Source organism: Mytilus californianus, unplaced genomic scaffold (genome assembly GCF_021869535.1).
Source record: "Mytilus californianus isolate M0D057914Y unplaced genomic scaffold, xbMytCali1.0.p SCAF_18, whole genome shotgun sequence".
Lineage (NCBI taxonomy): Eukaryota > Metazoa > Mollusca > Bivalvia > Mytilida > Mytilidae > Mytilus > Mytilus californianus.
In genome coordinates, this window is record NW_026262666.1 from 1,390,326 (window position 1) to 1,405,640 (window position 15,315).

The window sequence follows — 15,315 nt, forward strand, 5'->3', positions numbered from 1 at the left end:
ACATCGTAACTTTTAGGACTATCCTAAAACCATCATAAGACAACTATGTATATATCCTAACTTTATGACCATATTTAGGACATAACTTATCTTGTCGATTTTGGCGAGTCTAACTTATGCTCGACTCATAAATGTTAGACTGTTGTAGAGTTTTGACAGCAGAAATGATGTCACATTTTAACAGATGATATGTGGTTCACAAACCACCGCAATTTCCTGATTCAGTTTAAGTGAAAATATTTTCACTTCCTTAAATAGAAAAAAAATATGGTATTGAAGATATTTTAATAAGTTACTACTCATAAATTATTTACGTGATAATATAAACGTTTCATATTATAACAGTTAACTTGCTGAAGATTATTTTTCAACCGTTTTAACGAACTATTAGGAATACTAATAATTATTTTCTCTCTTTTGCCACCCGGGTAACCTTTTTTTTTTTTAGCTCACCTAGCCTGAAAGGGCAAATGAGCTTTTCTCATCACTTGACGTCCTTCGTCGTTAACTTTTTTCATGTTCGCCTAATATCTACAAACCTATAGTAGAAACTGTTATAGATAGATATAAACTTTAAAAAGCTATAAAGTGATCATCAAGACAAGACCTACAAATTAGTTTCAATCTTGAAATCGTCTGACGTCTCCTTATTGGAGTTATTGCCCTTTGATAATGATTTTCACTATTTTTTTGGCGTTTTGCCTAATATTTGAAACAACTGTTAATAGATAGATAGAAACTTAAATAAGCAAAAAGAATCCGCAGCTTAAATGATCGGTCATAATATAAAAAAGAAGATGTGGTATGATTGCCAATGAGACAACTCTCCACAAGAGACCAAATGACACAGAAATTAACAACTATAGGTCACCGTACGGCCTTCAACAATGAGCAAAGCCCATACCGCACAGTCAGCTCAGTATAAAAGTCCCCGAGCTTGATGAGTCTTTACTTTTAAAAGTGAAAAAAAGTGGTGCAGTTGATTATCCTCATTTATATAAAGCTGTTGTAAATTATGTAAAGTTAAGAAAAAGTAGAAGTAGAAAAGTACAGTAAACAACACCATCTACAAATCATAGACCGAGTTTGTAATAGTCCGAGTTTGTGATAGGCCGAGATTATTATAGGCCGACTTAACCAACAACGTCAATTTTGAGTGATCTCCCCTATCCTATGATTGAAAAGTTGACTTTCAGTTTCGCTGTTTTCTTCACCGGTTCAGCTGTCACAGATTTGACTAGTGCCTCTGGTCTGTAGATATAGGAACTAAATCTGTTGAATATTAAACTTTTATGTAAGGACCAGCTTGACCGATAATTTATCCCATATACAATGAAGTCAGTTACCTAACATCAGCCTATGTTTATGACCAGGATTAAAACATTTTTAGTTAGTGTGCATGATGATAGAATCACTAGACTTCTAACGTGTTCAGAGTAAAATCAAGGAAATATGTTTTCTATTTCTATTATTTTACATATTTCCTTAATATTTATACCAAATTAAAAAAATACATTGCACTGGCACAGGGCCAGGGGTTCAAACTTACTTAAGGCAAATGGTAAGCAAAGGACCTTTGACCAAAAGGACTGAAAGGTCCTCCATTATGCTTAGAAGGTCCAATTATAATCGTGCAACATTCAATTTATGAAACCAGAAAATTCTTACCGGTTCCAAAGCACTCATGATCATCATGTCTACAAGACTGTCAACAAGTCAACTCAGACAGTCTATGAGTCATATTGGACCATCTATAATGCCAACTCAGATTAAGTATAAAATAAGAGTTTTGATGAGTTTTTGATGTGTCCGAAGAGAAGTCTCTAGTAAAGTTTTGACACCAATTTTGACAAAAAAGATGACTCTGGTGTCTACACTAATTGAATGAATTCAGCTCACTAAGATTTTTTTATTTCTGTTGTTTGAAAGCTGTATGAGTAAATAAAGTGTAATGTTCTGGTAGATTCTGTTAAGAAGAATTAAATTTACATTATTGATTGTTGATATAATTAATTATTATTATGAAATAACAAATTTAATTAACGAATTAATGAAGATTTTATTCAAATTATAGAATCACCATGGCATGATGAAGTAGAAATAAGAATCTATATTAAATACTTTGATGTAAAATATAACATGTTATCATTTAAATAGTACAATGTTCATACTTTGTTCATTCTTGTTGGAGTTGGCATTATAGACAGTCCAAGTTGACTTTAAAATAATAAATAAAGAATTCAACAAATAAATAAAACAAATTCAGCCTAGCTTTCTCTTTTTTGTTGCTTCATATAAGTTTTATAATAAATTGATATAGATATGTAAAAATTTTGAATTCACATTATACAAAATGTTATACATGTTATACAATAACTGTTTTTATTATGTTTTGCAAATTCGGCAACATGCAAATGATATATATATATATATATATATATTGTCATGTAAAATATAACATTTAATAATTTATAATCATTTATATAGTTTAAATCCTCTTTTAATACATTATCTGTCAGAGCTGTCATTATAGACGGTCCTAGTTGATTTTATAGGGGTCAGAGTTGACTTATTAGACGGTCCGATTTGTCTAGGTCTGACTTGTTTCTTGGCTGAGTTGTCCCCCATTCATTTGATGCACATCTGGATTTACCAATTTATAAATCAAAGGAGTAGGCCCGATAAGACCCCTTTTTTGCCCCAAAATATAGCATTTTTACAAATTTGTTTAAATGTAAACTTTTAGCTATTTACATGATTTATTGGAAAGTAGAATTCAGAGCTCCAGATAAGAATTCACAAATTGGGGTTTTTACCCACCATTTTATTATGTAATTGGGTAATAAAGTTTTTAAATTGCATTATCAATTCCAAGCACCCCTCAAGCAAATATCAAATTGGGTTTTTCACCATCAAGCTCTTTAATGTATTGGGTTTTTTCATCAACACAATATTGAATGTTTAGGCATGTTATAATCACATTATATCAACCCCATGCAGATGTTTTTCCATCTTAAATGTGTTTCTTTCTTTGTATATATGCTAGCTGTTTTATTTGGTTTATTCACTGATGAGCAACTGTACATTTAATTTGTGTCCGATTTTAAACGTTCTGCCAGTTTTGTATTTTCTCACAACTTATATAAACTGCAGCTGGTGTCACTAGTTGGACAGTTACTAATTACCTTTTTAGATCACATATGATCACCCTTCAGTTTAGTTGGGGTAGGCGTGGCTAAGTGTTTAGATTTTTATGTAATATATGTGAAATTTAGGTGCTGTAAGAAAGTTTTGCCAGTCCTTTCACCTATTTGCCAGATCTACTTTTTAATAATAATAATAATAAGTAGTTCCCAGATTTAAGATATACCCCAAAACCGTGACCAGGTTTATAGGTTTAATGACGGAGACCACATTCAACTTAAATTTACAGAGTTAAATTTACAAATAATTCTGCAACATCAAATAAATAAATGACAATGTTAAACTGCACTTGCCAATAAGACAACTATCATAAGCATACAGAACAATAAGACCAAAACAAAGAAAGTGTCAAGATGCATTGACGTGAAAAACGGATATGTGTATTCACTCATCAACTAAAAGGAAAAAAATAATATATATAAACTGTTTTCGTTTAATTCAATTTACATAAATCTGGGTTAAATTGTCCCTTATCAGAACTTTTGGTTTCCGATGCTTTCAAACTACATATCATGTCATAATTGATTTGGCCTTTCACTTTTTCCAACTGATTTCGTTCTTGACAAAACCCCGTGTTTATCGTTCTAGCAATGTTCTCGTTAAGGTACGCAAACGGGTCTTGTTATCATCATAATAACTTTCCCTAAAGTATCAAAAAGAAGCTGAAAACATGCTTCTATTCAATATTTTTATCGGATATTTACTTTCGTTTTAATTCATTGTATGTTATGATAAATCCCGAGCAATTCGAAAAAAATATGACAACAAGACAAACGCTAATTGGATAAACGCCGAGAAGATCGAAATGTTTTCATAAACACGTGTCCCTTTTGAGCAACGGAAAATTCCAACAGGGACCCATTTCGGCTACTTGATGCAGGGCTCTATTTTTAGAACAAAGGACATTTCCAATTATAAATATTATAAAAATAGATTTACGCGAAGACTGTAATCAGATAAGTGTAAATAACGCAAACGATAGCGAATAAAAGCGTTAAGAACTCATGGTTTTGGCATATAATTGGGGTTTCCTTTGAATGAATTGGGTTTTTGAACCCTGCAATGCCAATGGGCAATTGCATTGAGTTTTTAATTATTTGTATTGCGTGATCACGCAAATACGCAGCTTATCTGGAGCTCTGTACTAGAATACTTTTGCTACATAAATATTGGCTGTTTTTGACAATGCAATGCACATACATCAGGTACTAGCATCATTAATTCATGCAAAATTACTGAAATCTTCACAATTGTAACATTTGTACTAATTTGTAGACGTTTTTTGTCTAAAATTGAAGTGGCCGCACTTGTGTTTAGTCTTAATATTTAAATATATGTTGTACTTGATGATATTACATAACATATATAAAGGTTGAGACTGAACACGAATGCGGCCACTTTCATTTTATACAAAAACCATCTGAAAAGTGACATTTTATGGCAAATTCGATAGATTTTTCATATTAAAACTTGAATTTGAGCGTTTTTGATGACCAAATCAGTTCAAATCTTTTACAAAAAACTAACTGAATCGACTGAAGTAGACACTTAAGTGTTTAAAAAATGTCAAAAATCTTTCATCAGATGTACTTCAAATTTGAGGCCAAAATTAGCCATTACCGGACCTTTTCCTTTTGCAATTAAAATCATTGAGAAGTAATTAAAAGATTGGAAATACCAACCTTCTAAGTTGATGCCATTAATTACTGCCCTGTATGTCAAAATCAGTAGTTAAATTTCGTTCAAATAATTAAAGTCTTGATAAAGGTGTTGTGCAGTTCTAATTAAGATGTACAATGTAGAAAATATTCTACAATATATTTTTATAATTAAGAAATGCACATTTATACTCGTTGGATTGAAGGCAAACAATACAATAATATACACAATGCACAAATTATATTATATTTAAACATCATATACCAATATAAAAAAAGTGCAATATTAGTTATTCAGTTGTGGTGTACACTCTCCTCAGTGCAAATGATTTTTTAATAAACTATATAATATTAGATGACGATAAAAGTAATTGGAATCTATCTGTTTTGGATGATACCATAAATCCTGGATGAATATTATTTATGTCTTTTTCAAGCTGTTTTCGAAAAGATTTAATAAATAAAAATACTCTGAAAACACAGAACATTACTTCATCATTTAGTTCAGTATAATTCAATTATGGTCTTCATCAAAAGTTATTATCAAAAATATTTAATTTTAGTAAGAACCTTTTCTCTATATAATAGTTTTGGATATTTACTTTTGATAAAGGCCATACATGTACATGTATTTTATATTGTTTTGGTTTCATGCTTTTTATACGACCGTATATTGGTATGACGTTGGCGTTGTCGTCTTCCGAAGACACATTGGTTTTCACACTCTAACTTTAGTTTAAGTGAATGGATCTCTATGAAATTTTACCATAAGGTTCAATATCACAAAAGGAAGGTTGGGATTGATTTTTGTTTTGGGGTTATAGTACCAACAGTTAAGAAATTGGGGGCAAAAAATAAGCATTTTTGTAACTTCCAGACATAACTTGTGTGTTAGTGTATGGATCTCTCTGACATTGTACCACAAGGTTCCATATCACAAAGGGAATGCTGGGATTGATTTTGGGGGTAATTGCCTCAAAATTTTAGGAACTAGGGGCCAAAAAAGGGGCAAAAAACAAGCATTTTTCTAGTTTCATGACAATAACTTGTGTATAAGTGTATGGATCTTTATGAAATTGTACTACAAGGTTCCATATCACAAAGGGAAAGCTGGAATTGAGTTTGGGGTAATTGCCCAAAACGTTTAGGAATAAGGGGCCAAAAATAAGCATTTTTCTAGTTTCCAGACAATAACTTGTGTTCAAGTGTATGGATCTCTCTGAAATTGTACTGCAGACAATAACTTGTGTTCAAGTGTACAGATCTCTCTGAAATTGTACTGCAAGGTACCATACCACAAAGGGAAGGCTGGGATTGATTTTGGGGGTAATTGCCTCAAAATTTTAGGAATTAGGGGCCAAAAAGGGGCAAAAAAACAAGCATTTTTCTAGTTTCAGGACAATAACTTGTGTGTAAGTGTATGGATCTTTATGAAATTGTACTACATAGTTCCATATCACAAAGAGAAAGCTGGGTTTGAGTTTGGGGGTAATTGCCCTAAACGTTTAGGAATTTGGGGCCAAAAAACAAGCATTTTTCTACTTTCCAGACAATAACTTGTGTTCAAGTGTATGGATCTCTCTAAAATTGTACTGCAAGGTACCATACCACAAAGGAAAGGCTGGGATTGAGTTTGGGGGTGATGAATCATAAGGGGGTTAAAAAATTTGAGGGGGGATTTTTTTTCCCTTTTTTTTCTTTAAATTTTCCATTTTATATTGGTTATTTCTGATTTATATATAAAAGCAAATAATAATGATATGGTTTGAATAGGTAAATTAAAATTTTTTAAGTTCTTAGACCACATTCATTCTGTGTCAGAAACCTATGCTGTGTCAAATATTTAATCACAATCCAACTTCAGTGCTTTATCAAGCTTGAATGTTGTGTCCATACTTGCCCCAACTGTTCAGGGTTCGACCTCTTCGGTCGTATTAAGCTGTGCCCAGCAGAGCATTTTATTATGCTTGTGTAATTGGTTGATTTAACATGAAAATGAAAGTTGTCCGCATTGCAGATGTATATAAGTCATGTAAATAAGTGTTTCTCGTTTCTCGTTTTTTATATAGATTAGACCGTTGGTTTTCCTGTTTGAATTGTTTTACACTAGTCCTTTTGGGGCCCATTATAGCTTGCTGTTTGGTGTGAGCCAAGGCTCTGTGTTGAAGGCCATACTCTGACCTATAATTGTTAACTTTTTATATGAACGCAAAAAATAAAATTTTTTTTGTCGTATATTGGTATCAAGTTGTCGTCGTCAGCGTCATCCGAAGACAGATGGTTTCCGGATAATAATAGAAATCAATAAAATTTTAACACAAGGTTTATAACCACTAAAGGAAGATTGGGATTGATTTTGGGGGTTATGGTCCCAACTGTTTAGGAATTAGGGGCCAAAAAAGGGGCCCAAATAAGCATTTTTGTAGTTTCCAGACAATAACTTGTGTTAAAGTGTATGAATCTCTCTGAAATTATACCACAAGTTTCCATACTACAAAGGGATGGTTAGGATTGACTTTTGGGGGTTATGGCTCAAACCATTTAGAATTAGGGGCAAAAAAGGGGAAAAACAAGGGTTTTTCTGGTTAAAGGACAATTGAGACAATTTAGAAGCAGTGTAAGGGAGGTAATCCAAATCAAAATCCAAATCAATTTAAATAACAATGTTTGATTACCTTCCTTACACTGCTTGTAAATTATGTATTTAGAAATGATGATTGTCTGAGATACTGACCATAACTTGAGGGAAAGAATTATTTTTTTTTAAAAACGGGAAAGGGGGGAGGTGAAAAAAATTGGAGGGGGACAATTTTTCTCATTTCAGATTTCAGAAATTAAAAGAAAATTTCTTCAAATAATTTTTTTTGGGGGGTTAATATTCAACAGCATAGTGTATTGCACAAACGCAAAAAAACGGGGTAAAATTTTTTTTTTGTGGGGGTCAATTCGCATAGTGTATTGCACAAAAGCAAAAAATTGAATATAAATTCAAATCATATAACCAATTTGAAGTTCTTTGACTACAGTTATTTTGTGTCAGAAACCTATTATGTGTCAAAAATTTAATTACAATCCAAATTCAGACATGTATCAAGCGTGAATATTGTGTCCATTTTGGCCCCAACTTTTCAGGGTTGGACATCTGCGGTCGTATCCAGCTGCACTCAGCGAAGCAATTTATTATACATAGTGACTTGGATGGAGAGTTGTCTCATTGGTACTCATACCACATCTTCTTATTTATATTAATTTAGAAAACATTATTACTTGCAGATTATTAGATTATTATGATGATACTGAGGTGTCACTGCTAGCATGAAGATCCTTCTGAAAACTTTACAACACATTTCATCACGACTACATGTGGCTCACAGCGTCATTGTCTGCAGAAGAAATATTTCATCATCTGGCTCATGGACCTTACATGCACTTAAAAGCCGTGGACTGATCCAGCTGTCTGGGACAGATGTCAACCCTTTCCTGCAAGGCCTTGTCACAAATGATGTCACAGTACTGGGTCCTAAATGTACCTCATTGCATGCTATGCTTCTTAATGTTCAGGTATATAACAGAATGAGATATGTTTTTGGTTATAAAATAAAAACATAGAACATGGCGAGGGTCAGTTCTACATATTCAAAAAACATTTCAAGGTATTTTATTTGAACAGAATCATCATATCAAAGTAAACTTGAAATATAAGGGTAGCATATGTTTTGTGAGTCATAGTGCCTTGACATGAACATATTGTACTTCTTTCGGTACATTAGATGTCATATATTTCCCGTCGATAAACAGCAGGTATAATTCCCACAACATGGAACGGGAGACAGGTTTAGTTAACTAAAACAAACATATGCATTTAAAGAGATTTGGGGTATTCATCAATGTGACAGCAATCCAACAACACTCTAAAAACAAAAATACACTTAGAATTCTGGTTTCCTGTGGAAAAAGAACATTAATCCAAGAATATATTATCTTTTTTTGCAGGGAAGAGTGATGTATGATCTACTTTTATACCATAAAGTATTAGAAGACAATCCAAGTGTAATAGTGGAACACGACAGAAGGATAACAACAGATCTTATAAAAACATTAAAAAGATATAGGATAAGGAAAAAGGTAGGTAAAATGATTTAACCCTAGTTAATGATATTGCTCTGGTTTGATTTGGATTTAATGTTTTAAATTATTGGAGAAAGTTTCATGTAACCTCATCAGTGATTTGGTGGAAGTGTGCTTGCCAAGAGTGCTGGAGAAATTATAGAAATTGAGTTTGATCCCTGACCAGGTTAAGCCAAGAACTTGATAATTTATATCGCTACTTTTCCAGTAAGCACATGATATTCAGGAATAAGAGAAAAGACAGGTCAGCTTGGAATCAAACTTATGTGTCCTAGCCTTTTGATCATTTAACTTGACTCAGTACTTGGAGTACGAAATTTGTGCTTGAAACACCAAATTATTTATTTTGATTGGTTGATGTCTTAATCTGAGTACTATTCATGCTATTAGTCATGTAAGTAGAGTGACAGTTTTCCTGCAGATTGTTACTTTGTGAATTAGCTTAGCTAAAACATTTTACTCAGTGTTTCGGTCTAATACAAAGCATGGTTTATATCCTTTTAATTAATATGTTCTCGTCCTGATAGCATGTAATATTTGCCACGGGACAAACACCAATCCTTCACCACATGGTTAAATGTAGTTGTCTGGTTTATACATAATTTAGTAAAGACACATTTTTTGTTGTACAGTTACATACAACTGTAACCACAATTTAAATCTGAATTCAATTGTATTTTAGCTACATGTACTAAAAAAACAGTCCTGAAACATTATTTAAGCACTAAAAAGTGAGTCTATACAGTATGGGTTTTGGTCATTGTTGAAGGATGTATGGGTTTTACTCTTTGTTGAAGGATATATGGTGACGAATACCTGCTCACATTCACATCGTTTGCTCTTATTTTCAATTATACTAATTTTGTTATCTTTATAAAATTACTTTAGGTGGTGAATTTTTGAAGTGAATATTACTGTTTGTTGTTTACTCATCCAGAAATGCCATAATGTATTTTACAAATGTTAGAAATGACAAACCAACAATCCCCCTGTTTCACTATGGAGCAGTCAACACCAGACAGCAAGACTTTTCACTGTGTGCTGTACTTAATGAAAGTTGGTGTTCAAAAATTATATTTTCTTTATTTACAGGTGAATATATTGGATATAAGTGATGACCTGCAGGTTTTTGCAGCACTGCCCCCTGGTGATGAATCATGTGAAACTGACCTTTCATTGGAACATAAATCTCTATACCTTTCTTGTGAAGATCCAAGAATCAACACTTTTGGAAGGAGAATTGTGGCACCTAGTGAAGACAATATGATGAAATGTATGTTGTTTTTAAACAGTGTTTTCAGTAGTTTAAAAAATCTTTTTCTGGAAAAACACTTTGTTCACTAAGATTTAGGTGCCTGTGACCTTAAAAAGAAACAAAGTAACCAAAATCAGGTGCCTTTTATCCTATAAAGTCATGACTGATTTGGCTTAACCAGAAATAAGATGGCAAAGAATAGGCAGGAAGTTGCTTTTCAACCTGTTTTCAGGGTGTTTAAATGTGCATGAGGATTTAATAGCCTAATTATCCTTATGGCTGCCAAAAAATCTGAAATATTTGTCACTGTCAAAAGACAGATGACAGTTAGCTGCTTCTATAGATCCCTGGCCACATGTCACATATAAATATGTATGTTTCTAAAAAAAAACTTAAACACATCTATAGATTGTTTTTGTCTGCTGTCAAAACATTTGTTCTTCCCAAAGACACTTGTACTTCTACAAAATATCTATAATAAATTTGTTTTGCTTAGTATTTGTACTTGCAGTGTTGACTATTCAACAAAAGTACCTATATAATAGAAAAACAAAGGATATGGGGTATTCATCCATGACACAAAATCAGTACATGCACAGCAAAACACACACAAAAAAATGGAAAGGAACAGAGCTTTTATTGCTGTTCTTCATCTCAAAGTCACAGTGAGGCCTAACAAGGAGCAAAACAACTCTCACCTCACTTATATACTTATATTCAGGATTGCAGTAAGAGTCGGACATAACAAAAAGTTCCTGCAAAAATAAGATGAGTACTTAATATTATAGAGAAGACAGTTCCTTTGTCTGTATTTTAAGTTCCATCAAAATCAGAGATAGTTCTTTTGTCAATATTTTCAGCTGTTCGTCAAGGACCAGAGTTAGTTGTCTTGTCTATATTTGCAGGTGTCCATCAAATATCAGAGTTAGTTCCCTTGTTTATATTTGCAGGTGTTAATCAAGAATCAGAGATAGTTTCAGTATTTAATTTGCTATTGGTCACCAATGATCTTTGTAAATTCCCTTGTCTTTATTTGCAGGTGTTCATCAAGGATTAGAATTACTTCCCTTGTCTATATTTGCAGATGCCCATTAGGAATCAGAGTTGGTTCCCTTGGCTATGTTTCAGTTGCTCATCAAGAATCAGAGTTAGTTCCCTTGTCTATATTTGCAGATGCCCATTAGGAATCAGAGTTGGTTCCTTTGGCTATGTTTTCAGTTGCTCATCAAGAATCAGAGTTAAGGCCCCTTCTTTACATTTGTAGGTGTCCATCAAGGATCAGAGTTAATTCCCTCCACAGAAGATGAGTACCATGAGAGACGATACATGCTTGGGCTCAGTGAGGGCATCATTGATATACCTCCAGGCAACTGTTTTCCATTAGAGAGTAATTTAGTTTATCTAAATGGAGGTAAAATATTTTGATTTTTCAAAATTATTTAAGCTAGTAATTGATGAGACTGTTGGTCATAATTTTTTGTGAATGAACTGAAATAAGATATTTACATGGTTAATTATGTTCATCTTGAAATTTACTCCAAACCCCAATAATTGTGTCTAACACAAATTAGTATTTTTTTTGTAGACATCAATAGATCTTAACTTCTTAAAACATTATTGATAAGGTAAAACTTTTGGTGTGTTTTGGATGTTTCACTATATACACAAATATTTTTTTAAAGTCAATGAAGCATAAAAATATTCCTCCGTATTTGTTTAACTAAATAGGTAAAAAGTTGTTGGAAAATGGTTTTTGGTAGTCTAAAAAAGAGATTTTCCAAGAAGGTAGAAAAGTTTTTATTGTGGTATTATAAATTTGTGCAAAATTGGCCTCACTTTGTTTTAATATCTGAAGTAACAGATTGCAAGAACAGTGTTTCAAAATATTTTAGAATTTGCAATGGAAAATAATATCTATTTAAACATTTGAATCCCCTTAGATATAAATAGAAAAAATGAAAATAACATTCAGTAGACAACCATTTAACCATATTAATGTTATACGGCTTAAAAAACAACATATTATAGATAATCACTTAATCTTACCAGAAGTCTTGATCATTAATCAGATATTGAATGATCAATGGTGTTTTTAAATGCAGTGTAAAACTATTTTTTTCAGTGTGTTTCCATAAAGGCTGTTACATTGGTCAAGAACTGACAGCGCGTACATTTCATACAGGAGTAACAAGGAAACGTCTTATGCCATTAAAATTTGAAAGGTAAGTTGTCTCTGGTCACAAAATCAAGTTTAGGATGATACTAATAACAGATTGTTGCATAATTTCATATACTATTGATTTATTTATTTTTGTTGGTACCAATTTTTGTGGATTAAAAAAAAATTGTGTTTTTGGGGATATTTGATTTTGGTGTTTTGCCAAAGTCTGTATACAAACCTATTGAAAATTTGTACTCCGTTAAATATTCTAAAACATGGTTCACCTTAACCCATGGAAAATTGGTATCCCACGAAAAATACTGATTCCTCATTAATTTTTATTATACCCCACAGAACAAAGTTCCGTAGGGTATAATGTTTTTGACCGGTCCGTCCGTCAGTCCTGTTCTTATCATCACAACTCCTCTGAAACCACAAAACAGAATTTCATGAAACTTTGTAGATAATAAGAACATACTGTGTAGATGTGCATATCAACAGGAAATTATGATTCAATTTTTTTTTAGGAGTTATGCCCCTTCGAACTCAGAATTTTGCCTAAATATACTACTGCAACAGTTTGTCATCGCAACTCCTCTGAATTCACTGAACAGAATTTCATGAAACTTTGTAGATAATTAGGACATACTATGTAGACTTGCATATCGACAGGAAATCATGATTCAATTTATTTTCTAGGAGTTATGCCCCTTTGAACTTAGAATTTTGCCTAAGTATACTACTGCATCAGTTTGTCATTGCAACTCCTCTGAAACCACACGACAAAAAAAATCATGAAACTTTATAGATAATAAGGACATAATATGTAGATGTGCATATCCACAGGAAATTCTTATCAGTTGACTTTTGTATGAGTTATGAGTCTTTGAACTTAAGAATCTGTTTAGATTATGTTTGCCCAGTGACAATGTGGGGCTATGGGGTATGTGAGCGTGCTCACAAAGGTTCTTTAATATTTTCTGATTTTCATTTGATTTAAGCTAAACAGTGCACTGAATAGATAACATTACATTATTTAAAACAATGCACTAGATTTAATATCTTGGGACATTTTGCCTCAGGGAAGCAATTGTGTTTTTATTAAAATTGTCCTCTATAAAAATAAGCCACCTTTAAAAAAAGGGGGGGGGGGGGGTTTCCAGCACATACAAGTCATTTAAAAAAGGTTGTTCCAACCATGTTCTGACGACCGGAACACCCCCTTGGATCCACCACTGAAACAGTGACCTTTGGGAGGGAGTAAAAAATCTGAAAAGTGTAGATAAGCACCAGTCAATTTCTCTACCAATAAAACTAAAAAATCATCCCTTTATTTTCAGTGTACCCACTGGTTTGTCAGCAGGTGATAACATTGTAAATGAGAAAGGAAAGTCTATTGGGAAGTTCCGTAATTGTGCTGGAAAACATGGACTTGGTTTACTTAGAGTGGCTGAAATCAAAGGAACTATTTCAGTAACAAATACAGATGGACAAATTTATAATGTGCAAGCTATGCCACCAGAATGGTGGCCAAAAGATGAAGACAAAGGATATTTATGATGTCTATATGAGTATATTAGATCCACATTTTAATTATTGGTAAATAGTGAAGTCGTGAAGTATTTATGATGTCTGCATGTGGATGAATTATTTGTTGTTTTACAATTCTGTAATAAAATTGTTTTGTATTGTTATTTGTTTTCAAATTAATGAAACCACAAAATAATAGGTCTCCAAGCCTTATTTGCAGAGGGCCAAGTGAGCTTTTCTCATCACTTGGTGTCCTCTGTTGTCCATTAACTTTTACAAAAAACTTCTCCTCTGAAACTATTAGGCCAATTGGAACCAAACTTGGCCACAATCATCATTGGGGTATTTAGTTAAAAAAATATGTCTGATGACCCCGCCTGCCTACCAACATGGCTGACATGGCTAAAAATAGAACAAAGGGGTAAAATGCAATGTTTGGCTATTATTTTGAAAAGCGTTGAAGATAGAGAAAATCTGATGTTTTAAAAATGTTCAAAATAATGAGATCTACCTTATGGCTAATGATATCAAAACTGTCAGACGACTTTTTATAGGAGATATTGCCCTTAAACAACAAATTTTACCAATGTTATTCATTTTTGCCCATTATCTCTTAAAAATTAAAATAGATAAAACGAAACGTTAAATGACAAAAATGATCAGCAAGACAAGACCTACAAATAAGTCATCATGATCGAAATTTTTAGTCGACACCTTATTGAAGTTATTGCCCTTTAATGACAATTTTTGGCTTTGGGGCATTATGTTTTTTGGTATCTGCATCTGTTCGTTCGTTCGTACTTCCATTCGTTCATCTGTCTTTCCCGCTTCAGGTTAAAGTTTTTGGTCAAGGTAGTTTTTGATGAAGTTTAAGTCCAATCAACTTGAAACTTAGTACATATGTTCCCTATGATATGATCTTTCTAATTTTAATGGCAAATTAGAGTTTTGACCCCAATTTCACGGTCCACTGAACATAGAAAATGATAGTGAGAGTGGGGCATCCGTGTACTATGGACACATTCTTGTTGCTTATTATCTTGAAAACTATAATAGATAGATAGAAATTTTTAATATCAAAAAATTATCAGCAAGACAAGATCTACAAATAAGTCATACTACCGAAGTCGTTGGTCGACTCCTTATTGAAGTTATTGCCTTTAAGCGACGATTTTCCCAATTTTTCATTTTTGCCTATTATCTTGAAAATTATAATAGATAGATAGAAACTTAAAAAAAAAATGATCAGCAAGATAAGATCTACAAATAAGCCATCATGGTCGAAATCTTCAGTTGACTTTTTATTTGAATTATTGTCCTTTTATGATACGGTAATTTTACCATTTTTTGGGGCGTTTTTTGCCTATTATCTTGAAAAC

General features: G+C 32.7%; 1 protein-coding gene across 2 annotated transcripts; it reads left to right on the forward strand.

The window, feature by feature from the left end:
- Positions 1-1,161: 1,161 nt before the first annotated feature.
- On the forward strand, positions 1,162-14,100 carry LOC127726538 (putative transferase CAF17 homolog, mitochondrial). 2 transcript variants are annotated; one of them, XM_052233927.1, is made up of 7 exons: positions 1,162-1,294; positions 8,136-8,423; positions 8,856-8,987; positions 10,083-10,263; positions 11,510-11,656; positions 12,368-12,467; positions 13,747-14,100. In XM_052233927.1, the coding sequence occupies exons 2-7, from the start codon at positions 8,178-8,180 to the stop codon at positions 13,964-13,966; spliced, it is 1,026 nt and encodes a 341-aa protein (XP_052089887.1). In that variant the 5' UTR covers positions 1,162-1,294; positions 8,136-8,177; the 3' UTR covers positions 13,967-14,100. The 2 variants fall into 2 exon arrangements, with proteins under 2 accessions (XP_052089887.1, XP_052089886.1); XM_052233926.1 differs by having other exon boundaries at positions 1,168-1,294; positions 8,144-8,423.
- The last annotated feature ends 1,215 nt before the right edge of the window (positions 14,101-15,315 follow it).